General features: G+C 36.7%; 1 protein-coding gene across 4 annotated transcripts in view; it reads right to left on the minus strand.

Moving 5' to 3' along the window:
• The window catches only part of LOC117407125 (cyclin-dependent kinase-like 5), an 86,346-nt gene extending 67,386 nt beyond the window's left edge, over nucleotides 1–18,960 (minus strand). For all 4 annotated transcript variants that reach the window (XM_034011783.3, XM_059028942.1, XM_034011782.3 and 1 more), the window contains exons 1-2: nucleotides 18,817–18,960; nucleotides 948–1,177 (exon numbers count right to left, since the gene is read on the minus strand). In XM_034011783.3, coding sequence (XP_033867674.1) covers nucleotides 948–1,011 — 64 coding nt within the window. In that variant the 5' untranslated portion in view covers nucleotides 1,012–1,177; nucleotides 18,817–18,960. The remainder of the gene's footprint in view (nucleotides 1–947; nucleotides 1,178–18,816) is intronic.
• Nucleotides 18,961–27,657: the final 8,697 nt, after the last annotated feature.

Genomic DNA, 27,657 nt, shown 5'->3' on the forward strand with positions numbered 1-27,657 from the left:
AACATTTGCTTCTTGGAAAACAAAATATATAGTAGATGATACTGATGTGATACATCCATACTTTCTTTAGCTATTATTATTTATCCATATAACAAATATAGCATAGCTGTAAGTACCCTGAAAAAGTAGATCACCATGATCTGCACTGAGGATAAGGACATTTAAAAAGTGAGACAGATGCTTCAATATACTGACAGAATCGTAAGCACACAACATCTTGAGAGCAACAATGTTCTTAGCAACTTTCAACAGAATTGGATAAGCAGTTATCTAGATATATTTAAAACTGTAGGCTGACGTACAGACAGACACAATCATTTGTAATGTCAGTGTTTTTATCTAGCTAGAGGAAGCATGCGTGTATATATATATATACTGTACGTGTTTCTTTAGTGTATTAATATTTGTAAAAATATAGAAAAATACCTGGGTCTTATTTTTATGATTTAAACAACAGCGATATTTAGATCCGCCACTCTTTAGATGAATTGACCCTTACGATTCACCTAAAAGCATAGTTTAATTGCTTGCTCTATTATATCATTATCCAGCCATGGTTTATGGTTATAAATTGGCAATAAGAAGAATCATAAAGGGATATTCAATATTCCTTTTTAGTAATTTAATTTAGGAAACTGTTGTAGCAAAAAAAAATAAAAAAATACCAAGCCCTTAAAAAATGGGGCAGGACATTTGGGACTGACTTGAATGTTACCTATTTTCAGAAAGTGCTTTTTTGTACAACAATAGCTTAATAGCATTTTGGATTATGCAAGGGTAGCAAATATCTAATAATAATGTAATGTTCCAAAATCTTTCCACAAACACCATTCGTTGGGCTCTCAGTTTTTCTAGACAGAAAGAAAAAATTGCCTTTGATACAGAATGTTGTCTTAGTTTGTGTTTGTTTTTAGACAATTATTTACAGAACCAAAGTCTTAACTTACCTTCACCTACAATCCCAAGGACCTCAAATTTATTCATCACATTACCAATGTCAGGAATCTTCATGAAGACAAATTCCTCCTGTGATATGGCCCACAAAGCACTGCTCAGTGAAGGGTGTTAACAGGCAGCGTGCAAAAACCAGGGATGATTTCTCCGGTACAGCAAACCCCTCTGACCGCCTGGAACCTCCTCATACTTATCTCAGACACCAGGTCAAAAAGGATATCACCTGCAGGCAAAAAAATCAGAAAAGCTAGTTAAGAGGTAACACTGTTAGAAACTACTAAGCATGGTAACTGTTATTGGTATTGAAAGGAGAATGCGTATGTTTAATTAATGACAGGAGTTAATTGAAATAAATCATTTGGACACATGTTGTGGCTTATACCACTGCCTTCATTTGCTTCCTCTGTAATTTGAAGTGATGGATGAGTAAGTATGATATCTGCTTATTATTAGTCTTTGGTGCAATTTACTGTATCTATGTGTAATTGAAACATCCTACAAAAGTTAGTTGATCAAACCAGTACATTCCACCTCTATGAAACATTATTTTTCTTTTTTATGGATCTCATGAAACACGGCGCACACTTGCACTGACCATAGTCAGATATGGTGCACACCTCGGTCCTGATTTTAACACCTCCTGCTATTCAGCAGAGATTGGCAGTTATACAAACGGACAGCCAGTTGGGCCTCTAAATGTGAAAGGTATAAGATAGAAAGTGAATTACACCACTGCATCACCTAGCCCATTTCAGTAGAAAAACTTGGTATCTGCAGAAACAAAATCACACACATTTGCTTACCCTTCTCGGTAAATATCTGAATGACCTACCCATTTGTAGGCTGCCCTGAAAAGATCAGAAAAGTATCGCTGAAGGTGTGCCCCATGCTTAATATTATTTAGACAAGTATTACCTACTGGGCTCATATTAAGCACTTAATATAAGAAAGATCAAAATGAAAAATGAAAGAGAACACCGAAGAACACCCTGAGTGCTAGTGAAGATAGACAATTAAAAACTAAAGTATACAGGAAAGAAGTGTCATTTTACACTTCTTACTCCTTACTATCAAGGCTTGTGTCTCTGCTCACACCACCCACCTATTCTTTAGGTGTGGTCTTACACATACTCCAGGCTTGTCATAGATGTAATTGGAACTCCAACAACCTCACCCTGAACCTCAGAATTCTCAAAATAGCTTATGTTGTGGCCTTGACAGCTCTGACTGCAAATTAAACCCAGAGTACCGTAAAGGGGGTTGAGGAAGCTATGATACAAAGTCTAGAAAATGGAAGCCTTTTAAAGTCCCTGACATATTTCTGCATATGTATCTCCCCAAAGATCCCAGAACCAGGAAGTACAGCAGCACTCAGTCCAGTGTTGGGTTTGAAACCTAAAGCACTCATAAATTGTCAGATGTACTAATCACAGATAGATACCAACTGTATACTGTTCAGTCCTCAGCTTTGCTCTGGTAACTTGACCAGCAAGCTTGGCCAAGAAAATAAACAGAGAGAGCTCCATTTGGAGTTAGGGTCAGAGCTAGGGTCAGGGTTGGAGCTACTGTACGGTGAGGGTTGGAGCTAGGGTTAGGTTTGTTATACATTTTTATTTATGCTTTCAAATAATGATATACACATGTTATAACCACAGCAAATATAATATCTCACAAACTTCACCTCTGACTGTTTCTCAATGAACTGTATATTGAATGTCCAGCCACTGCAGCGCTATCACTCTTTAAAAATGTACACAGTAGTACGATAGCTACAATATAGTCTTTATGTTGTGAAATCACATGCTCCACTAGAAACTGGTAAGAAAAACTGAGAAAAAACATTCACTTTCAGAAGCTTTGACGTGTAAGAAATGATGGTAGGGTCCAAGAGAAGAACCATGAATACAAGGGAAGAGCAGAAAAGGACGGCTTCCTCCATTCTTGACTGTTCGGACGGCTCATTTTTACTCGATGACACAAAGTTTTAGCCCAAAAGTTTATCGAATTATAGCCAAATTAAATCTGAAACATCTATAGGAGGCTAGGTGTGTATGACAAAAGTTTTGTGAAGACTGACGCAAAATTAAGGCAGTTATCATGTTCACCCGTTATAGTGTGACAGAGGGACAGGCAGACAGACAGACAAAAATCACAGTCCCCTTGAATGAGGACCCTAACAAAAATGAGCTCTTTAAGTACAGGGCATTCAAATGTAAGCTTCTTGGCTGAAATATCTTGTTTTCAAATTGGTGTAAAGCTAAGGGAATGGAGAGTCAATCTGCCAGCAGCTCTCCAGCTATTTATAGATGTCTCTTGTTTTTATAAATCAGGCCCTTATCAAACCCTCTGAATTATTTGTTTCAACCATGATGACTACCCCTAATTTTCCTCCTGAAACAATTAAGCCTGACCGTTTTATATTTTGTCACATGTATTGTTAGTAATGTAAATTTATCAATTCCAATTCCAAGTAGTTCATAACATTTTATTTGCATTATTGTTCCCCATCACCATTTCAAAACTGGCTTCTTTATGCTGGATTACTTCCGAGACCTCACAAGATTGCAATTACCCAAAGAGATTGCCCAGACATATTTTTTGTACATTACACATTGCTATAACATTATTTTTTGCAATGCCAGGCAAGCGGAAATATATTGTCATCTGAAACCTTAAAAAAAATAAAATAAAATGACAAGGGCTCTCACTGTGGGCACTAAAAGGCTCCTTTTAAATATGTATATTCAAACTTTATGATGAGACAAGAATATGCCGCAACAGAAGAACACAAAAGTATAAGTGACAAGAAACCCTTGAATATGAAAAATATTGAATGTTTTTCATATTCAATGCAGCTACTGTATGCCATGCTTATATAGAAGCTTGATATTGCCAGTGTTTAATTATATCTATATTGTATATTACTTTTAATTATATAGATATATACACAAACATTTACATACACACACCCACCCATACAATTATGCATCACTGCTATATTCATTAGAAATAGCATAAATATTATTAGTTTGTATTTTACACAATTTGAGCAGCCAGAATCAGTTAGCTTTGCAAAAAAATAGGGGGGAAAATTAGTCAGAAAGGACAACTTAAGAGAATGTGTGCCTTCTGGGGAACAAAGTTAAATTAAGGTAGTTTTTGCTTTGTTTTTTTATTTTTAAATCAAGAGGATATGGCAGAAAAGAAATACACGATTAGTAAAACTTTTAAGAAAACCCTTAAGGGAAATACTTTCAGGATGTAGAATAAGCCTGCTTCTATAGCTAGACAGACCCCATTTGCAAGGGAATGCGAACCTTAAATTGGAACATATAGGCCTAAATATAAAAAATCATCTCATTCTTCAGCAGTCTACTGGGACTCAGGGTGCGGGGACAGTGCTGCTGCAGAGATTCTATTAAGCAAATGTATTATCCCTACATCTTCAAAACCTGACATCTAAATGTACATTTTTCTCTTTATGCGGGGGGGGTTACCTGTGGACAAAGAAAGGGATGGGAAGTACATATTATTTTTCACAGTTTATGTCATTTTTATATCTTTCCAACTATGATCCACAGTGACAGTCTTACAAAACACACTGAAGAAAATTCCCACAAAAACGAGACAAACATTTTGAAAAACATTGGGCCAGATTTATCAAGCAACACTCAAAGGTGTACCCAAGCTGTTTATTACTAGTTTTGAAACATTGCTGCAACAATTTAATTCAACAACTGCTATGATGATTATGACCCACTTGGAGGTACTGTATAAGGTTAAACCATCAAATGGGTTTTAATTCTCCTCAGCCACAAACCACAGTCAGACCAAATATCTTGTAATGATCTAAATTAAAAAACAAATTAAAAGAAAAAACATGCTGAATATAGGCTAAACTTTAAAACAACCTCAAGTATGAGGGAAGATATTGGTTTACATATAAGTTATTATCAGGCTCAGAAATGTAGATTCAAAGACCTTTATATGAGGCATTCCCCATGCAGTGAGCAAAACGTTTCATCTTCTCCCTCAGAGGTGAAATCAGAGCCCTTCTCATCCAGCATATAGTACTGTACTGACACGCTTCTGGCTTTTCACTATTGTCATTACATGGCACAGTTCAACAAAAGACACAGCAAGCCTCAAATTCTACAGCCAAATAAATGTGTACTTCTTACAGCAGCACCCCTTTTTATCTACTTTGAGAACATGAATTGGACGTTAGCCAACAGCGCCAAGGGTTTTTTGGACAGCTCTTGGGGCATGGCACAGCTTTGTGGGTATTCAGAATCCTGTCTTGGAGCCTGCCAGAATCTGAAAGTCTTATCCATTGATTATTCGTCTAAAAGATCAATCAGAGCAGCAATGCTTATTAGCTTCCACGACTATGAATTTATGCAGAAGACAGATCAATAGCATTGACGGTTCCAATCGTCAAACAATGCTGTGAATTTTAATTTGAACTTCTTTTCTCTGCTTTGTTCTGCCTTTTTTAGATGACCATCATGTCTTCCAGGTGAATAAATCCCTGTAGTACTGATTATGCTCCGCCAGGGGCTTCTGAGTGGCGCATCCAGTAAAGGTGCTCCGTGCGGAGTGCAGACGCGCCCTATAGCCTGGAGATCGCAGGTTCGAATCCAGGCTATGTCACTGCCAACCATGACTGGAAGTTCTCAGGGGGTGACGCACAACTGGCCGTGCGCCGCCCAGGTAGGGAGGGCTTAGGTCAGCAAGGCAATCCACGGTTCACCGTGCACCAGCGACCCCTGTAGCTGATAGGGCGTCAGCGGGTCTGCAGTGGAGCCATTCAGATCTGATGGCTCTGGATCTGCAATGCACGTTGGCAGGGACACGTTTAATTGGCAACGACTAAATTAAAAAAAATAAATAAATAAAATATGCTCTGCCAAAAACGGTGGATAGCATTCACTTTTACTCGAGTTGGTTGAACCCCTTTTACTCTTGAATTGCCCATTTCTGATACCGTATTGTTTCCCCTGTTTGGTTCTAATGCTGCAGTAACATACAGCACATACAACACACTGTACAATAAAAAAAAAAATTGTCGTTACCTTGACTGACAAGTATAGCAAAAATGTTTGTATGTTAAGGCATGATGAAGCTACAGTACATGCTGTCTGAAAGCACAATGTGGTTGTGGTTAAATGCACAAGACCAATTTCACACCACTCTGCTGCTTGGCAACACACTCCATTCCTCCCTCTCCCCCTCTTGCTTTCCTCTCTACTGTAGTTTCCCCTGCTCTCATTTGTCTCCTAGTTCATCTGGCCTCTTTCCCTTGCCTTATCTCTCCTCTCTGTCTACCTCACTTACCTTTCCTGTCAGCACAGCTCTTTCTCACAGACACTTCAGCCACTAATCCCACTCACACTGGGTTGAAGAATCTCACGACTGTCAGAAACTATTTTCAGAAACCACCAGTGAAACCAAAGCAACTTCCGATAATTTCTATCAACAGATCACATTCAAGAACAACCCTACTGTAAGTAACATCATTAATTACTTTTCCATTTTGTTACAAACATCAATACCTTTCCCATTGCCCCCAGAGCTACCTTTTGCAGAAGACATGTTTTTAAGCTAAACTTATTTCAAGTTATGGTGGGGGTCAAAAGTTTACAATGCAATACAGTTACTGTACTTATTCATTTAAAACTACATACCACTTCAACCATTTCAAAACAACAAAAGAGTATTAATCAAGAGTGTCATTAGAAAAGCAGCAGTGAGGAGATCACGTGACCTACACAAGCAATGATCGAAGAGAACTAGCGCTCCTACCGCAATCCCTTCTTTTTGATGAATCTGAGGTTATACTTTTTTTGGACGATTTTTCTATTTTCCTTGCTGTCACAATGTCAGAGCATAAAAAAAACCACGGCTTTGACAGCTTCAACCCCCGCTAGGAAACGTTTTAGACTATCTTCACTAAATCCCTCAGGAGGCCTGCATCACGGACGCCATTTCCCAAGCGCTGACCAAACACCACAAATTAAAGGTCTGCTCGGGTATAAAAATAAAACCCGACCCGAACCCGACCCGACCACGGCCAATCAGAACACGACCCGAGCAAATTAAAAAGAAAACAAATACTCTCAGCAAAGCATCCAGTTAGATGCACATTTTACTTGGTCAGATACAAACATATAGCATCATGTTTGGATAAACCTAGCTAAGAAAACAGCAAAGTTAACACAAAGATGAATATCCTGTCTTTTTGCTGTCATATTTAAGTAAAAGTTTGCAAGATTTGCACTGTACAAATCCACTTGAACTTTTACTATCGCGGAAAACAACAATCTCGAAATGTTTCCAAACAGATGATTTACCCTTTCCAGCGACAGAACGTTCCACTGCTAAACATTCTCCAGTAGACAGCATTCTTTTTATATCAACATCCTCCATACTTAATAATGTAGAATCACTTTTTGGCTGTATTTTTCACAGCATAAACACGAGAGCGCAGAGACACCTCTTACTTCATGCTTTACTCTTTGCTCACTTGGGATATATGATTCTAAGTCAGAAGTAATTTTAGGAGGCATTTGCAAGAGGGAAAAAAACACTCGCTAAAATGTAATAATGCATTTATTTATAAAACACTGAGCCAGCCCGGCCCGACCCAACCCGAGCCCCAGTGCTTGACACAGAATATACACCTGACCCGACCTGAATCCAACACATATAGTCAGGTTCGGGTCGGGTAGACAGGCTTTAACACAAATCCCTCGAGGCAGTGGTCTCTAAGGCCGCAAATGGTGCGATGGAAGGAGTGAAAGTTTTGCGTCGGGAAACCAGAGAAACGATACAATCTCTAAGAAGAGACATGGATTCCCATATGACAGTAGTTAGAGGGCTAATGGTCAGGTGGAAGACGAGAGCAATGAAGCGTGATATTGGGCACTGCACTTCTGAGACAGACAAACTACATCTCAAAATAGCTGATCTGTTAGCTCAGAGGAACAGCGCAGCAGTGGATCTGTTAGTTCAGAGGAGCAGCGCAGCAGCAGAGCTCTTAGCTCAGAGGAGCAGCGCAGCAGCAGAGCTCTTAGCTCAGAGGAGCAGCGCAGCAGCAGAGCTGTTAGCTCAGAGGAGCAGCGCAGCAGCAGAGCTGTTAGCTCAGAGGAGCAGCGCAGCAGCAGAGTTGTTAGGTCAGCATGTGCGTCTGCACTGTAAGGAGCGAGTCTCACAGTAAACATCGCCTCTCGGGATGGAATAAGGAATGGGTAAAGGTAATTAACGATTATACTGTGAATAACGTAATTTACCAATGAAGTAGTATAATGCTGTTAATAATCTATATGGGAGAGTATGTTCATTTTGACACTTCCTCCAATGATCAATTTTCAGTTTGCTTGCATGAATTAAGATTTGTGTGTTGAAGTATCAATGTAAGGTAAATCAAACTTGTTAAATATCAAATATGTGATTGTTTGTTTGAAACACAGCCTGGAGGTTTACTGACTTATGTTGTCACCTTCAGGACATCTGAGAGACAACTGCACACATGGACATCTGCACATATGAAATCAGACCACCACATAAGATGTGTCCGCATTCATGCAGGGATGGTCAAAGGTAAAAGGCCATGGCTGTTTTTTTCTCCAAGCCACGAAAAATAAGCTGCACAGACGACATCCCCCGCCCCCCCCCCCGCCCCCCAAAATCCACATTTTTTACATAGAAAAAATGTGGATTTGGCATTTTTACAAGAATCACATTTGCGTGCAGCAGATGATGCTCTCAGACTACAAAATACATTTTATAAAGTCACTGCTACATCTAGTAATGGTTTGAAGGCAAAGGAGTTAATATTCTCATCAGACGCAGTCTCCATTTGAATATAGAAAAGGTCAGTAATGACAAGTCCGGAAAACTGGCTTATATCTGTACAACATTACAGGGAACAAAGGTAGCTTTTATCAGTGTATATGCCCCCGCTGTTTTTGAACCAAACTTTTTCCCTTTTCTGACAAAAGAATTACTGTCATTAGTATTCACTGATAATCAGAGGAGATATGCATCCATTGAAACTATTCGTTGGTCCTCAAATGGACTAACTTGTTGACCCCAAAAAGGTTAGTGCAACTTTCCATTCTTTTGTTCCTGATTTGTATAACTCTTAACTCTGTGCTAGATGAGGTCGCATGAACTAATTTTTTGCAAAACCTGCCCCTTCCAAAACTATCTGATGTAGAGTCAGCAGAATTAGGCAAACCCATCTAAAAGGAGTTAAAAAACAGCACTGGAGAGTGCTAAAAGGCAAAACACCAGGACTTGACGGCATCCCCCCCAGAACTCTTGGGTTGTGGCCCGTGTGTGTGCCTTCATTTTACAGCAAGACCTTAAAATATGTAACATGTTAAAATAGAAAAATATCCCAGGAGTAAAGAATAAGATGTGTAGGACTTACTTTACCCCAGTGAATTAACTACAATACAAAGGAAGCCAAATAGCCGTTCAAGTTAAACGTTTTGTTTATTCCCGAAATAGATAGTACATAAAGACATAGCTTTTTATTTTTTTCATACCTTGCCATTGCTGTTTCTTCACAGTAAACAGTGGCCACAGACATGTTTTCATAAACTAATAACACAAGGTTTATTTGTGCCTTTTTGTAGCTGAACAAGCAAACGAAAACTGAAATTTAAATTTTAAAACACTTCAAATAAAACAAACATGGAAACGGCATTGTAAAATGAAGGTGAAAAAAACTCAGTTTTGCTTCTCGTTTATTACATTCCACATAACAGAAAGTCACAACAAAAAATATATAGTATCAGGGCTAGAAGTTCATTTTCTAAGGCAGTCCTCGTGGGTAAGCAACTTGTTATATGATCATGATTATGTTTACTCAAGGCTGCATTATCCTATTTCACTACAGTATACTTGAGAAGTGATCGTCTCGTGAGGGTGCCTAGTTTAACTGCCGTCTGGTGTTACATATAATGGCCTTTGAGTTAAAATTACATTACAGTACAGTGTTTTACTGTCAGGACTACCACTACAGCTTTTTATAAGCAGACTGCTTGATTCTTACAAGCATATTTTAGCATGGTTAGTATAGGAATTATTTTGTCCCAGTGGTTTTGATCAATATATGCGGTTGATTCTTATATCAGTAAATGTTATAAGAAGAGTGCACTGTATAGATAAATATAATTTAAAAAATAAACATATACTTACTGTTTTAAATAGACTGAATAACCCAGACTATCATGTAGGTTTATATTTAAAATCAGAAATTATTTATTGAAACCACATGTGCTCAACTAACTAATGGAACTAATGCAATTCCTTGTCAAAATGTATTTTGTTTTATCCTTAAGTTCTACAAAAATGCAACCATATCTGTCATGTAAGCATCTGATATACCATCAGTACAGTTAACCAGGTTCTGTTTCATCAGTGCAAATTAAGTGGTATGAAATTATCCTCTTATGTCTTCAGTTGTTGACTGAGATTTAGGTAACTAACAAATCATACATACCAATAAAGACAGTGATTTAAAACAAAAAAAAGTAACGTGTGCCACAATATCGTTGAATCCTGCATTGTATGACTTATAAATTATAAAAAGTTACAACCACAACCAAGCAGTTTTGAAAATGAAAGCTAATTCCAGCAGTGTACCGCTACATTTAAAAGATTCATGCAACGTGTTATACTAACTGGTTTGTTCATAAATATGTCAGCTCACACCCTGCCTTTTCACAATTTTGAAGAAATTAAATAAGAAGTACTAACAGAACAAAGAATATCAACCAAGGTTTTAAAAAAATACGCTAGGTTTGTTTTATTAAACAGTGACATTAGTTAGCGATGTGTGTTTATATATAACATTTCACTATATAACATTTCACTAGTTAAACAGGAGACGTACACAAGGTAGTGATAATCTATTATAAAAACAAAACAACTAGATAAATTAATGCACCTCAAGATTGTATTTCGTCTATTATTTGTACTGATAAAACAAGGAAGACGTTACTTGGATCATGGTAACGTTATAGCTAGCTATTTGCTCCTGTTTTTTGGGGGTTTTTTTTCGTCAGAATTGATAAAGTAACAATTATCTACCTATTATGTGTAAATTTTTAGCGTGGGTGACCCAGGGTTAACATTATAACAAAATAATCTCCATGACAGATTAAATTAGCATTTTATAGACACTGAATAAGCTTAATATCCTGTTAGGTCATTGCCTGTTATCTTATAAAACCGTAATGTTTTTAATAGTTATTTAATTTTATTTGTGGTCTATAAAATAAACTTTATTTTATTCCTTGAAATTGTATCCATGTTGTTCTGTAGTACTGTAGGTATTTGTACTCCACTGTTCAATACGATTTGCACTGTGTGCCTCGCGTGTATCTACATGGGGCGGTACAAACCTCAGTCTTCTATCAGGAAGCTCTATTAGCAATGGTTTCCCGCTGTATGAAAGATACTAATAATGTACATGTAAAAAAAAAAAAAAAAACAAATACCGGTAATTAAGGGATATATGTGTGCATTACTATATGTAGTGTTGTTGTAGTGCTGTATAAAAACAATACAAATTTTATCATAAAAAAAAACAAAGCAACAGTGACAAAACTTATAATAAACAAAAAAACACTTAACAGTTTTATAAAAAAAACTTTCAAAGCACCTAACAGAAAAAATATAATAGTTTGTCATTGCTAATATCTTATCTGTGCCATATATATATATATATATATATATATATATATATATATATACTGAAAATATATACATATAATGTGTGTGTGTGTAAAAAAAAAGAGACAATACAGAAACAATCTTGTCCTCAATTCAGAAACATCCTTGTCCTCAATTGAGAAACTTCCTGTCAGAATGATTTAGTAGCTTTTCTCGCAACCTAAATTTTCCTACAGTGAAACCGGATTCACTTGTCCTCTCTATTATATTATTATTATTTATTTATTTATTTATTTATTTCTTTCTTAGCAGACACCCTTATCCAGGGCTACTTACAGTCGTAAACAAAATTTAGTCTGGTGTAACAAATGCAAGGCAGGGTATATTTTCAAATTGTACAGAAGTGGGTCAGGCCTGTCTGGCAGCAAAGAAACAGCACCTACAGTAGGAATCCCAGCTCACTGAGATGCAATATGTCCTTTTCCTGTGGGGTCCTGCTTCCATTATCACATCAGAGCGGGTCAAGTAACTAACACAAGGTCATGCAGTGAGTCAGTAACTATGGCCAGTGTACCTATTAGCAATATTATGAAAGGAATCAAATGGAACATTCAAGAGAATAATAAACACAGTCACCAGCAGTCTCTTAAGTATCCAAGCCAATCTTCCTGGTAATTAAACCCTTCTAAAAAATCCCTCCACAGATTAAAAATCATTTAAAATAAATCAAGTGAGGAATAAACCACTGACTGGAAATCAGATAAAATAGTTTAGAATGAGAGGACAAAATATTTGACTTTGAGATAAAAGCATCTGGAGCACCATACAGTAATATGTCTTAAACTAAAGCAATTTCATCTTCTACTGTAAATTAGAAAACACCTTGTCTCAGGTGAGAAACTAAAATAATAACAAAAATAAAGCTAAAAGTCCTGCGGATGCTTGTCCTTTTTTGTATTCAACAGGTTACACTAAAGTCACATTTTCATGAAGGCAGTACAGTAATGTCAGAATGTAGGTTGCAAGATATATATATATATATATATATATATATATAAAAAAAAAAAACCTTCAACATACAGAAATACACATTGACCTAAATAACTACGAACATGGTATTGTATCTGTTGACTCACAAATTATGCAACAATAACACCTTCTACAAGTCAAATGGCTGTTTTAGAGCAGTACAACATGCTACATAGAAAACGACCTGTTTTTTGCTAGGTAATTATTAATATGGCACATCAATGCAGTAATGAGAGGCCATAGAACAGTGTATTTGAAGAATGATCCTGTATTTTGCAGCTTGCAGCAACAATATCTCAAGGAAGACAGATGCTCTCAAATATCATGCGTCTTCCTTGAGAGTGTCAAATATCAAAGTCTACACATCCTGGTGACTTTTTAAAACCCAGATTTGAAAGCACCCCTGCGACTTCCACACGGCTCTCATGTTCATGTCTAACATCCAAGTACATCTGGCACAGCACAGTGAAACCAATAGCATACTGTAGGCGGGAGGGATTACAGGGGGGTAAGGGGGGTGGATTTTTGCTCTAATACTTTTTACAATATAAATGCGTTCAAGGGGCAAAGCTGCAGTATCAATTTAACTACTCATTCCTGCATTATTAATACCTTTTAAACTGCGTTTTCATGCGATACTGCTCATGATGTAGCCCAAGCCTTATTGTATCGTAAATAAAACATAGATAAACGTACACTTTAGAGTTGTATTTTATAAAACACACTAGAATCACTATTTACATCTCATGAAGAAACAGTAATATCAGTCTCCCACAGAAGTGATCAGTGGTTCCCAAACTGTGGGTTGCAAAAGGTTCCGAGGTGGGTCTCTGAACAGGGTATAGTTAACAAATACAAATGTATTTTATTAGTGCTGGGACAAATATCCGAATATTCGAACGAAAATTTTGTGATATGCGGATACAAAAATCAGATGTTTGTATTTGCTACAAATGAAAAAAATACCTTGCACTTATTTACCATCTCACCAGAATTTGCAAGTTTAAAAAAATGGCAAATGAAAAAGAGCTCTGTGTGATATGTGAGCCAGAGTCTCACAGGACAGAAAAAAGGCAAGCATGTCATTCTGAAATGCCTCTCTTAAACAATACCCAAATTCCTGAAAATGTGGTGTAGTGATTTTTATATAGATTGTATATTTTTTGTTGCGACTTTCTATTATGTGGCGTGTAATAAACAAGAACCAAAACGGTGAGTTTTTTCCCCCCTCACTTTACAACGCCATTTCCACGTTTGTTTTATTTGAAGTGTTTAAAGTTACATTTCAGTTTTGGTTTGCTTGTTCATTACAAAAAGGTACAAGTAAACCTCATGTTATTACTTTATGAAAACGTGTCGATGGCCACTGTTTACTGTGAAGAAACGGCAATGGCAAGGAATGAAAAAAAAAGAAATAAAATATGGTGTCAACGTTATGTACTATTTATTTTGGGAATAAACAATACAACGTTCAACTTGAACTGCTATTTGGCATCCTTTGTTTTGTAGTTAATTCACTGGGGTAAAGTAAGGCCTACACATCTTATTCTTTACTCCTGGGATATGTTTCTATTTTAACATGTATCATATTGTAAGGTCTTGCTGTAAAATAAAGACACACACACCGGGGCCACGGACACTCCCCCTGCCCCTGCTGCAATGCTGTCTCTGCCTGCATTCAGAGCAATATAATGGCTTTTATTATTTTTTGAAAAACGAACGAATATCCGAATGAATATTTAGATTATGAGCGAATATCCAAACATGAAAATCCCGTGTTTGTATATCAATGTAAAGGACAGTATTATTTTTTTTTTGTTTTCATTTTTAATTAAATAAACAAAAAAATTAAAAAAAATTAAATCACTAGATTTTTCTTTTTAGAAATAATTTGATCCACTCACCTTATGCAATGGACTCAACCACAAATACGAGGTGTTACTTTATTAGGAAGCCTATCAGAAACATCATGAAAAAATCTTGCTACTTTGACTGCGTGCCATTTGGTTAGTATCACTGTGGTGGTAAAGTTGCTCAATTTCCTGATAAAAAATAAGCAAATGTTCTTAAGACTCTCTCCATATTGCAGAAACAAAGCAGTCTATACAACTGGTGAGAAGCTGACTTGTTTAAATCCATAACCACTTTTTGGGGGGTATTTTGCTTTGACCCCCCCCCATCTGGTACAATAAGGTAAAAAAAAATAATGTAATATATTTAATTACTACTGTATATGCATAAATTGATGTAATCAATTTAATATGCATAATAGTTTTTGAAGTGTTACTAGCAATGTTACACATTAATCCACAGCTCAGTTTTTTTCTTAACGTCGATGAATCTCCATTTTTGGAGAACAATATATCGATAGTAAAAATTAGGCATCGCCCCAGCCTTATTTACTACATAGTTAATGATGTAACAATCTACTATTCCTTTCTATTTAAACATTCAGGCACCATGCTATTTATCCACCTTTATTCTTTTATATTGTATCACATTCTTTCTTCTAAAACTAGAAATTTTAGGTCATTCATTTTATGTTTAGTTTTGTAAAGTGTTGAACTGTTGGTTCATTTACTTTTTTATTTCTTATTTTTGATAGGTGATTCTGTATGTTTTTATATAATGTTGTATCTGTCTCCTCCTACATAGTTTATTGTGTTATATTTTTGGCAACATATATTGGAAACAAAGTTGCAATATTTGTATACATATATTTATTAATAAAATGTTATTAGTATAGAATTCAGGAAAGTATATTTGTGCAACGACTGTACCTCAAGTTTTTGACATAACATTTAATGCAATAATGATTCTGAAATGAATGGAGAATGACCAGCGACAAATGGTTAGGATCAGAAGAGTATGTGAGGATCTCATTTCAGCTAACCATATTTTACCCTTAGTAGATTAATTTTTTTTTATTTTATTTTTTTTTTTAAAGGGGACCGCTGCCATAAAAAAAAATCCATCATCTTTTTGCTGTTAGAATAACGCCTACACACATAAAAGAAAAAGAAAAAAACACAAGAGTAAACATTTTAATATATTCTTGTTGGATTAGCTGCAGTTTTGTTGTTGTTTTTGTAATTAGATTCTTTGCTGAGGTAACCTTCAGCACTAACAAAGCAAAGATTCTTTTCTGCTCCATTAAAGTCCCTCAGCCTCCAACACCGCTCCCTCAGACACAGACTCTCTCTTAATAAATAGTACCAGAGCTTTGCATACCCAAATAATGCATTACAGTTCACAAAAAAGTAGCTGTCCACAACTTACATCCTAGAATCAATAGCGACATTTGTTTAATCAAAACCAGACCAGTAATTCCCCAAGACATAACCCTCAATAATAGCTCATCCAATCAGGTGTTATAGTAGTAGTAACATGAAAAAATAGGCCACAGTAACCATCCATGGTACACTTACAATATGAAAATATGTAGAGAAGCATGCAAGTTTCATCGAACAAGGTCAACTAGTTCTGAAAGCCATTATTAGCCTAATCAATCACAGACCATGGGAGATATTCAATTGATCTTGGCAGCTCTTAATACCACAAAACTACTCCCTTTTAGAAAATGATTCAGTACCATCAGCCAATCAGCTTCCAGCTCTAGCAGGATTCTATCAGACAGTCGATGCCTCCTGGAACGTCACAGCATCAACTGTGAATCAAACTTAAAATCAATCTGTGCAGGATTACCGTGTTTTTTGGGTTTTTTTTCGTTTTAACTTGCCTTAATGAAAGTGCAGATCACATCTATTGGACAGCAAACGAAACAAAGACACAACTGGTCCAAATTTATTTCATTATCCACCAAAACCAGCCAATCAATACTTTGCACTGACAAAAGCAACCACAGCAGTACCCACAACTGCCGAATCAGACAATCACAGCCTGTCAGCTAGTCTACCACAGGCATCATAATCAGAGCTTTACAAGTACAGCCAGAGATATAAATCCCCCTCAGTGGTTGTATCGTTCTAAATGAGGTACTGGTTCCCAGTTACTTTGTGAAGCCTCTGTCTAGACACAGAATCTACTTTGAAATAGAGGAAACCCTGCTTTGCATTACAAAATAATTTGGCCCAAAGACATAATTCACTTGTTTGGAATTTATACATTACTGCAGCGCAAGCAAGCAAAAAATAAAATAATTGTAGATTATCAAGAGACACTGTGTACTCTCTGTTAGAAAATATTTTTGTTCTAGTAATACTAGAATAATTTTGTGTTAAAATTATTAAAATTATTAAGCAATGACAGTAACAAGCATAATAATGACACCCACAAAGTCTAAAACCACAACTGCCAAGTTATCTCTACTGGCAAAAAAATCAGGAACCTACAGTATGTTAATTTGCCAAGTTGTATGCATGACATGCACATTTGCCTCAGGTGTTTCTTCTTTTTTGGCTACTCCACACATAAAGCACATTTGTGAGATTGTTGGTGGTTTAACCCAAAACTTCTTGGAAGCAGGTTCTGCTTCCTGCTGAAACACGTCTCTGCAACTGTCCCGTATGATAATAAAATATTGTGATGGACGGCTCTTTCCAGTATTTATGGCTATAAAAACTTAAGCCAGCTTATTACATGATTCTGCTTTGATTGCCATCTGCAATGTATAACTCAAATATTAATTAACAAACAAGAACCTAGGTATATAACTTACAAAAATTAAACAAATATTTGTATTATACAGAATGTTTAGTATGTTGGTGTGACTGAGCAAACCTATGAATACATTTTGTACATGTTTTCTTATTTAATTACTGTGCAATTTACATTCCATTTTGCATTATTAATAGGTGTCTGTTTACTGCATTCTTGCATACAATAGCTTAGCCTTGCATGCACTCTCTGCTTTATAAGTAAGAAACACTTGTTGACAAACTAAGATAGTTTTTGCTTAGGGGCTCATATTAATTGCAGCCCATAGGAAGCAATAAACGACATGTTCAAGATCAATATAACTCAAGGAGCAAAACGTAAATTGAAGCATCTTTTCCAGCTGTTTTCAATGTGAGGCTTATTTCAAAATTACTTTTAAAGTCATATGGTACACCACAAGAAATACAAATGTGACAGATTGTGACAGGGGAGGAAAGTACTGTCCAGTCCAGTGGGTTGCAATAAAGTGAAATACTGCTATTCAAAGAAGCCTTTTCACTACTTAATGTACTATTGTCCTTACTAGAATTGCAGTTTCAATGGTTTCAGATATGATTATGATAATGAATGCACTGAAACCTGTTTGGAAATAAAAGGTTATTAATACCTATCAAAACAATAAACAATACAATAAAATGCGGTTTATGGTTTTCATTTTTTTTATCATTTTTTGTTTAACTAACAGTAATACTTATTTTAATGTTAAAACCTTTATTACAAAAAAAAAACGTTGTACAGGAGATGATTAACATATGATACGCTGACTCAAGGTTTGTTGTTCGTTTAACATTTCCATGACTGCATGAAGAAAGCTAACCTTTAAACATGAAATGAAAACGTTACATACTTTCATAATAGTTTGGCTACTGAAACAAGATAGATCTGCTAAATGGTGGGTGGCTGGCACGGACATATGCAGGACCTCATTACCTAAAGTAGCTAAAACTAAAAAAACAACGGTTACCCATGATGCAGTAATCATTCATACTTCTAATTCTGACATAAATTGCATAAAAAATACTCTCTTTTTTGAGTATCATATATATATATATATATATATATATATATATATATATATATATAAAAGCAAACCTACTCTGAATCAGAATCTCAATGTGCAACTCTCTTATCAAAATATAATTTACAGACCAGAATGAGGTTAATCACGCTGTGCTGGTGCTACTGGTATCATTTCTATTAAGGCCCCATTTATCACTTAAAGTACACATGTTTGCACCTGTAGTATATACACAATCTTATATGTGCCATCATTCCAAACCGCAAAAAGGCAGTGAACTGAATATATTAGCCTAGCTGAAAATGAAATCGCTGGAGAAAAATGATGGTAGATCTGACACCTAAAAAATCTGCGTATGGGCGTTCGTGTATTTATGATACCAATAACACAACTGTGCGATATAACACGATCTTAGCACATCTAAAAAGATGACAACTTATTATACTCACTGAAATCTTAGTAATTAATGAACTGGCTCCTGTCTCTCCATCAACTGCTGGTGTTTTCATTGCAGCAGCACCAACACAGCAACCAACCCACTTCACAAGACAACCTACTGTTACTAGCAGCTGCAATACCCTCCAGTGAGTGTCAGGCTATGAACCAATCAGAAACCAAATCTTGAAACGTCACCCCACGCCCCAGGATATGTAACCCAATCAGAGGTAAGTTGTACAGGTGGGCGTGTCATAGAGGAGTGGTTCCCAAGCAGGGGTTCGGTTGAGGATTGGAATTCAGCAACAGACTGACAGTGACAGCAGACTGTGCTCTCAAAACAAACACGAGCTGACTGGTGCCACCAAGCTCCGCTATGAAAAGGGAGCTGTGCTGGTGGGGGCGGCAAAGCTGTACCAAGCAGACGCAACCACACTTTTATGCACAAGAAACAATTCATTTTATGCACATGAAACAGCGTTGATAAAACGCAATGTCGTGATTAACAAATAAATTATCAGCCCTTACTTGACACTTGTTTTGTCAACTGAGTAATAGTCTCTACCTATATATTTTATTGTGATCTGTTGTTGCTGTTTTATATTACAATTTGGTTACATGTATTATGCACAATTATTGTAAGCTTGCACGAATTCCAGCAGATTTTGAATAGCTATTTTCTGTAGTTACGATGGTGCCATAATTTTGATATCACGCAGGCCTGCATATTAACATGTAAAATACCAAATGCCTTCTGCAGCAGTCAGAGTACTACCTTACAAATCAACTGAGCTTTGATTTGTTCATCTTGTCACACTCATTTTCAATTAATTTGAAAGTATTTGAACAAGAATAGGTAGTCGATCTGTGTGATGCATCCACTAGAGCAGACAGATTGGCATGATAATAAAGCAATTGGTCCTATTTAAAAACGCTTTGACATTTGAATTGGTTTGGACTTGGATGAATATCACCTTCTTTTCCTAATTCTTGTTCTATGGCTAGCTCTGGTTCTCTGCATTGAATCATGATTGCATAATTCAGTAAAAGTGTAACTGACTAATTATACTAAGCTAATTAATGCCTTGAATGCTGTCTCTAATTTTAGATACGCAGTCATACTCGTATTAATCTTTACAAAGCATGTTATTTCATTTTCATCTTTTTTTATGAATAATAACGGTAATGGTTGGTTCCCATAAAAAACAGTCCCCCTGTGTTACAAGTTGATTAGGAAACAATTCAGTTATTTTTAGTAATTTGCCCTGTTTCACTTATATAACCCCCCCCCCCCCCCCCCCCCCCCCCCCCCCCCCCCAGCAATTACCTGAGTATCAATTCATTTAGTCCCAGCTAAACTGACTTTAGACAACTGCAGAGACTAAGGATTGCTTTGAAGCTTTTTTGAGTCAAAGGAACGTTTCTTCCACTAGTTCTTTCTCATCGCAAATTATTGATTTAATATTTAAGAAGGCTGTAACTATACGAAATAAGAAAACAAAAAATGCAGATATTTAATTATCCAGCTAGTCTACAGAGTGGAAAGGAAAGAGATTCCCAGTTCCAGTTCAGATCCTGTTGGTTGGCTAGACTGTTACGAATTCACCGAGGAGATGTAAAAACTGCACTGAAGAGAGCATTCTAGAATAGTAACAGTTTCAGTCTGGCACAATGAGTATAAGGAATTGATGCAGTTAACATGGGGAATAAAGAGGCAGTAATAATAAATATAAAAATAACAATCATCATTTACATCTTTGTTTTATGTTTTCCGGGGGTTGTACGACTTTAAAATAAATATCTCATGTGGTTTAGAGAATAGCTTTACAATTAACCACACATAGACCCTTATATATTGTACTATGTAGTGTGTTGATAAAATTAAAGGTGTTGACAACATAATACCAATTAATCAGACATGCTGTGCTGTTTTGTTGGTGTTTTTTTGTAGCTTTGCTGCCCCCTGGTAGCTGTTTATGGTATATCCTAGTATTAACCAAACACATTATTTTAAAGACATAATTCTATGTTATAATGACATTGAATTAGGTATTTCGAAATAAAACCAATACAACATATGCTAATTAAATATAAAAGTCAAAGCATTTACCCTTACAAGACCCTTATTACTTGTGGATCAAGGTAAAATAGTGTAACCCATAGAGTGAACTTGTCATGGTATTCACCTGAGTCAAAGTGAAAATGAAGTCTAGAAAAAAAAAATCAACAGTATAAAAAAACAATTGTTATATGTATGTATTTTTTATTAAAAACTGTAATACTCATCTTTAAACAAATAAATAAAAATGTAGGGGTACATAACACGTCTTCATATGTTACACAATTAAGCTAACTAAACTCTGCAAACAATCCTACCACTTTTGCAATAAAACCGTGTGTCAGCTGCCACATTGTACCACTACTTCCTATGTGCCCAATGGACACTGAATTACTTTGTCGCTGGAGATTACCTCATCTATGTTGTTAAATGTCAGGTTAGTCAACACTCCAGTCACATAGACTTTACATTGAAGGAAATGTTCACACTGATTGTGTAATGAAATGGCCACATCATGGGTAGGGTTTAACTCAAACCTGGAGACTTATTTAACTTATTTAACCAGTGACACATAAACCATTCCATAGACAATCTCTGGACATTATATATATATATATATATATATATATATATATATATATATATATATATATATATATATTGGGATATTTAATTTTCCACTATGAACGGAGTCTGCAGTACATGTTTAATATATGAATCAGTCAAGAAAATAAGTGAGGCAAGGTTGGATAGTAAATACGACTTTATATATTTTGTTTAAATATAGATGACACAGCATAAGTAAATAAATAAATAAATAAATAAATAACAGAAAATGTTTTTGAAGTTCATACCACATAGTTATCAAAGTCTTTTTGGCGTACAGCTCTCCATCTGGCTTGTTGACTGCTGCATAATCCCCACCGTCATATTTGTTTACATCGTCGAGTTGAACGTGTTTGAATTTCAGAAAGTCAGAAAACAGTGACAGTGATGTTTTAATTACCATTTTAGTGTTTGGAGCATCTTTCTTTTATAGTATGTTTTGTAATTCATTAAGTCACAGTTTTTTCACATTCAGCCATTTTCTCTTGTTGTGAGGAGTCGAGGTGAAGGGCGTTCCTTTGAAAACGGGTGGGACTGACAGTGATGTGAACCAATCACATGTCAGAGGGAGACTATTGCCCAGTGGTATAAGGATTTTAGGGCAATAGTTCAATCTATTTTTGCTTCTATGATGAGGTTTTAACCAATCACAGGCCAGAATTTCCAAGCACTGATTCATATACAGTATATTCCCTGCTGCCATGATTCTTAAGATTTAACCAGCTGATCAAGGATATATTGTCCAAAACAACATAAACTTTGAAAATCAATCAGTTTCAGTAGGTTATGCCAAATCCCCACTGCACATAATTTGAAATCAATGGTATGTATTTTCATAATGGAGTAGAGTACAAGAATAAACACTTAGCCTCACACCTACCTGATACCATGGTCCATAGCCTGGTGGGTTGAACGGGATGACAGACCCTATGTGGTAATTGAATAAATATGGCGATTGGGGGCAGTGGAAGGATTGAACAAGAAGAGAGGTAAGTAACAAGTCAATTTATATTGTTTTTTACGTTGATAGATTACTTCTCTCTCTCTCTCTCTCTCTCTCTCTCTCTCTCTCTCTCTATATATATATATATATATGTATGTGTGTGTGTGTGTGTGTATGTATATATATATATATATATATATATATATATATATATATATATATATATATATATATATATATATATACACACTAAGGGGACAAAACATTAGGAACACCTGCTCTTTCCATGAAATAGACTGACAAGGTGAATCCAGGTGAAAGCTATGATCCCTTATTGATGTAACCTGTTAACTCCACTTCAATCAGTGTTGATGAAGGGGAGACAGGTTAAAGAAGGATTTTTAAGCCTTGACACAATTGAGACATGGATTGTGTATGTGTGCCACTCAGATGGGGCAAGACAAAAGATTTACAGTAAGTGCCTTTGAACGGGGTATGGTACTATGTGCCAGGCGCGCCGGTTTGAGTGTGTCAAGAACTGCAACGCTGCTGGGTTTTTCACGCTCAACATTTTCCCGTGTGTATCAAGGATGGTCCACCACCCAAAGGACATCCAGCCAACAGCAGGCCAGTGGTCGAAAACGTCTCATTGATGAAAGAGGCCAAAGGAGGCTGACAGGAATTGTGCAGAGCAACAGACGGGCTACAGTTAGTCAACTGACAGTCCAGTACAACATTGGTGCCGAAAGACCCATAAAAGAATGCACAGCTCGAATGGGGTATGGCAGCCGACGACCTAACAGAGTTCCACTTCTTTCAGCAAAACACAAGAAATTGCTGTTGTAGTGGGCTAAGGAACGAAAACACTGGACACTGGAGGATTGGAAATGCATTGCCTGGTCTGATGAATACCGGTTCCTGCTGTTTCACGCTGATGGGAGGACTAGGGTATGGAGAAAACCACATGAGTACATGCATCCATCATGCTGCGTGTCAACATTGCAGGCTGGTGGTGGTGGTGTGATGGTGTGGGGTGTGTTTTCATGGCACACATTGGTCCCCTTGATAAAAGTGGAGCAACGTTTGAATGCCATCCTTTCATGGCAGCAGTGTATCCATCTGCTAATGGATTTTTTCAGCAGGATAATGCCCCATGCCACAAGGCTAGGATTGTCCAGGAATGGTTCCACGAACATGACAGTGAATTCAGCTTACTGCAGTTGCCTGCCCAGTCACCAGATCTCAATCCAATTGAGCATCTGTGGGATGAGATGGAACGAGCTATTCGGAGTAGAGATCCACTACCAGCCAATTTGACACAACTGTGGGAAGCATTGGAGTCAACATGGGCCAGCATCCCTGTGTAACGCTTTCGACACCTTGTAGAGTCCATGCCCCGACAAATTGAGGCTGTTCTGAGGGCAAAAGGGGGTGCAACTCAATATTAGGAAGGTGCTCCTAATGTTTTGTACACTCAGTGTATATGAGAAGGATTTGTAGTCCGAAACGTCCTGATAATTGATTTGTAATCAATTATTCTACCTTTTTAAGTACCTGAAATATCCTTTTCTTTTTTTCTTTATTCTTATTGATCATTTTGGTACACAGCAGTTTTCCTTTTTCTCAAACTTTACATATATATATATATATATATATATATATATATATATAGAGAGAGAGAGAGAGAGAGAGAGAGAGAGAGAGAGAGAGAGAGAGAGAGAGAGAGAGAGAGAGAGGTACTACAAAATGCAATTAGACATATACAAGGGTTTTAGCAGAAAGCTGCAATTACATATTTCAGCCACCAGCTGGCATGTGTAATATACACGTTGTTCAAAGGAAATGCAATTTGGTAATTCCATGACAGATTATCAGTTTATTAATTTACATTTCCAGCGCTTAAGAAGTTTTATTTTTGGGGAGGGGTATCAACCCAGGAAATCAAGGACACTGTGTCACGTGTCTGTGAGGAGTGGAAAGCATTCCAGAACTACTGATCTTAGTGACTGGAACGGGAAGATGATGGCTGCAGAGGATTGTGAAATAATATCAATATCACATTTAAAATGTAAAATCTGTTTGACCAGAATAGTGAGGATGGAGTTTCACTTTCTTACCTTCTAAATGAACCCCAGAATCCCTAACGGCAGTGCATCACACAACACAGCATGTTGAAATTGCACCAGAGTGTTAAAACAAATGCAGTACCTGTGGAATTATGACCATTGCATTTGGCACCTGATTGGCTGAGACAATCCTAGAGGTTTAAAATTGCAATGCCATATGAATTCTGCTGTATATGAGGCTGTTATATACTCCTCTGACCCACAATTCATTTTATCAAATGAGCATTTATGCTGCACTGCATATCTTTGTTACAAAAGTGTGCTGAAAGCTAATGAATGATTCAGACTACTGTAAAATGAAGACCTGTTTTTCTGACAGGAATTCAACAAAAAATAGAATGAGAAAGACACACATTGTTAGAGACAGCTGAGCATTATTTCCATTAGTGGGTGGATGTGTCATAATGGGATTACCACAACTGCTCTGACAGCAGTCTCTGAACTAGCGACTCCATTTTAAGATAAGGAAAAACATATTATTTCATTGCTATAATGTTGCAGTATTACATATACTGTCTAAAACTGTGATTTAGGCTACTGTGACTATAAAGGCATAGATGACTAGCCAGTGGGATGGAATCCTTGGAATCTGTGTAATATTTTATAACTGTAAGTAATTCAAAATCAACAAACACATTTATGTCTGCATTATTAAGGTGTGCACGTTATTTTTTTCAGCCTCTCTACTCTTCTAAAGCAAACAGTAACTGAGAGTTAATGTAATGTGATAAGCTTTGACATGTGGGTAGAGGGATTTGTGCTTTGCACTGGTACACAGAATCAGGTCATAAACATATGCCTGCCCCGTCAGGAAGACCTTGACATTTTAGTGGATGTCAGCTTCAAATCAATGTGGGGAGACAATAGAAAGGCTGAGCATAATGCTTGGTTATATAGTAAAAACAGTGGCGAGCATAAATCAAGGATGGTTGTGATGAGGATCCATAATGCCTTAGTGAGACCACACTTACAATGTTGTGAGCAGTCTTGGTCTCCATGCGAAAATAAGGACACTGGCCCTTTGGATAGCGTTCAGAGATTTATTTAGCTGTTACTTAGCCAAGAAATAGAAAGGTTAAGGGGAAACGTTTTAAATGTTGAGTGAAGACTGGGAGTAGGAGGAACTTCTTCACACTCATAGTGGTAGGTGTGTGAAATGGGTTGACAAGCCATGTTGTTGCTACGGATTTATTGGGATGTCTGTGGTTCAGAAGCAGTTCGGAACCAAACCAGTACTGATGAGTGTAATGTTTCTTTAAGTGCTACTGAAAATGAACACCAACTTATTTTTAAAAGACAGCAGGAATCAAGATATACCTGCTTAAAGCATCAGCAGTCACCTGTACTGCCACGTTGTCATTGGAGGAGAACAACAATCTGCTAATTTCAGGACTGCAACCAAAAATGTAAACATGCCACCAAGCTTCAGGATAGAAACGACACTTGCAATTAACCCTTGACCTGTGGAAGTTACATTAACAAAGAAGCTCCTTAGACATGCCAGTTGTCTGCATAATGGCAAACAGCTGATAGAAGCCTTCTTTGAGTACTGCCTGTTCGAGCTGCCACATGGCACAATGACACACTGACACACTGGAGTTCACACTACTGCATTTGGTTGCTACAGGATGTGGACATTGTGGACATTGTAGCTAATATCACCACTCCTTTAAGACTATGAGTATAGCACAGACTGGGTGCTTTTGTACACCCCCTCAAAGAAACCTAGCCATCAATAGCTCAGTCAAGCAGATGCATGTTTTTGCTAGACATTATAGGATGACAGTGTACAGACACCATCTAGTGATGGCTGTGGCAGGATTGGGGATGGTGAGAGTTCATTTAATGAACTGTATTCTAACTGCATTGTTAATTGTTATATATTGTTATATGTTTTAACATAGCCTTCAGGTTTGAACAATACCAGTGGTGGGCCGAATGATCAGATGAAGTGATTGTACCTACTTTTATGTATATAGAATTTATTTTTCCATATGGTTCATTTGCAAACTGTGTATGGTAGTGCATCTGGGATCCGATGCGAAGCGACACAAATTAACCTGTGCTCAAAGGTACCCAGTGATTCAGCATCATGACCAGGTAACTCATTCTCAACCTCACCACTCTGTGTGAAGAAGTATCTCCTATCTTCTGTCCTAAGTCTATGTCCACTTCATTTCCAACCATTCTTCTGGTCCTGGTTTCTTTGTCGTGCAAAAGTATTGATTAGGGTAAACTTTGTCAACTCCTTGTAAGATTTTCAAGACTTAAATTAAGTCCACCCTAATTTATCTTTGTTCTAGACTAAATAACTTCAGTTCTTTTAACCTATCTTCAAGGTACGTTAATTTAAACTCTGGGATTAGTCTGTTTCTTCGTTGGACTCTCTCCAGGGCCACAATATCTTTCTGGTACTGTGGTGACTAGAATTGGACACAGTACTCTAAGTGCTGTTTCACTGGTGTATTATACAACCATAACCTCCTTTGATTTGTACTTCACACTTTTGGCAATACAGCCAAGCAGTCTGTTTGCCTTTGTGATTGCTTCCCCACACTGTCTGGTTGCTGAGAAAGTAGCTTTAATAATGAGAGATTTCAAAGATAAAAGGAGATGAAAGGCTGGTGTTATTACCTCTACAATAAGGGGACCCCAATCAGAAGAGGCAGCTTGTATTAATGTGCCTCCACGGGCTCCCTGTGTGGAATTCAGCTAAAGAGGCCTTGAAGTTTTTAGATTATTTCATTTATAATTTTGTTCCTGTTGAACTGCACAATTTCCTATAATTTTTGTATAAAAATGTGACAATAAACTACCAACTTTATTCACAAATTACAAAAGCTAAATGGAAATGGAAATATGGGATACCAACTACTGCCTTTAATTTGTTTGGTCACATAACACGTTTAAACCATATCAGTGTTTATGGAAAATGTATAGATTTTCTTTTTTAATTGTTAGTGAACCATAAAACGAAAGCAGTTTGCTGAATTACATATTATTCATGTTTGTAAGGAAAGTCATGGATATTGGGCTAATAAGGTACTGTGCAAATACTTTAGTGATAAACGTATTTTAAAACCATGCAAAAATAATAAGTGTGACGATACTTTAGTATGTT

Source organism: Acipenser ruthenus, chromosome 8 (assembly GCF_902713425.1).
Source record: "Acipenser ruthenus chromosome 8, fAciRut3.2 maternal haplotype, whole genome shotgun sequence".
Lineage (NCBI taxonomy): Eukaryota > Metazoa > Chordata > Actinopteri > Acipenseriformes > Acipenseridae > Acipenser > Acipenser ruthenus.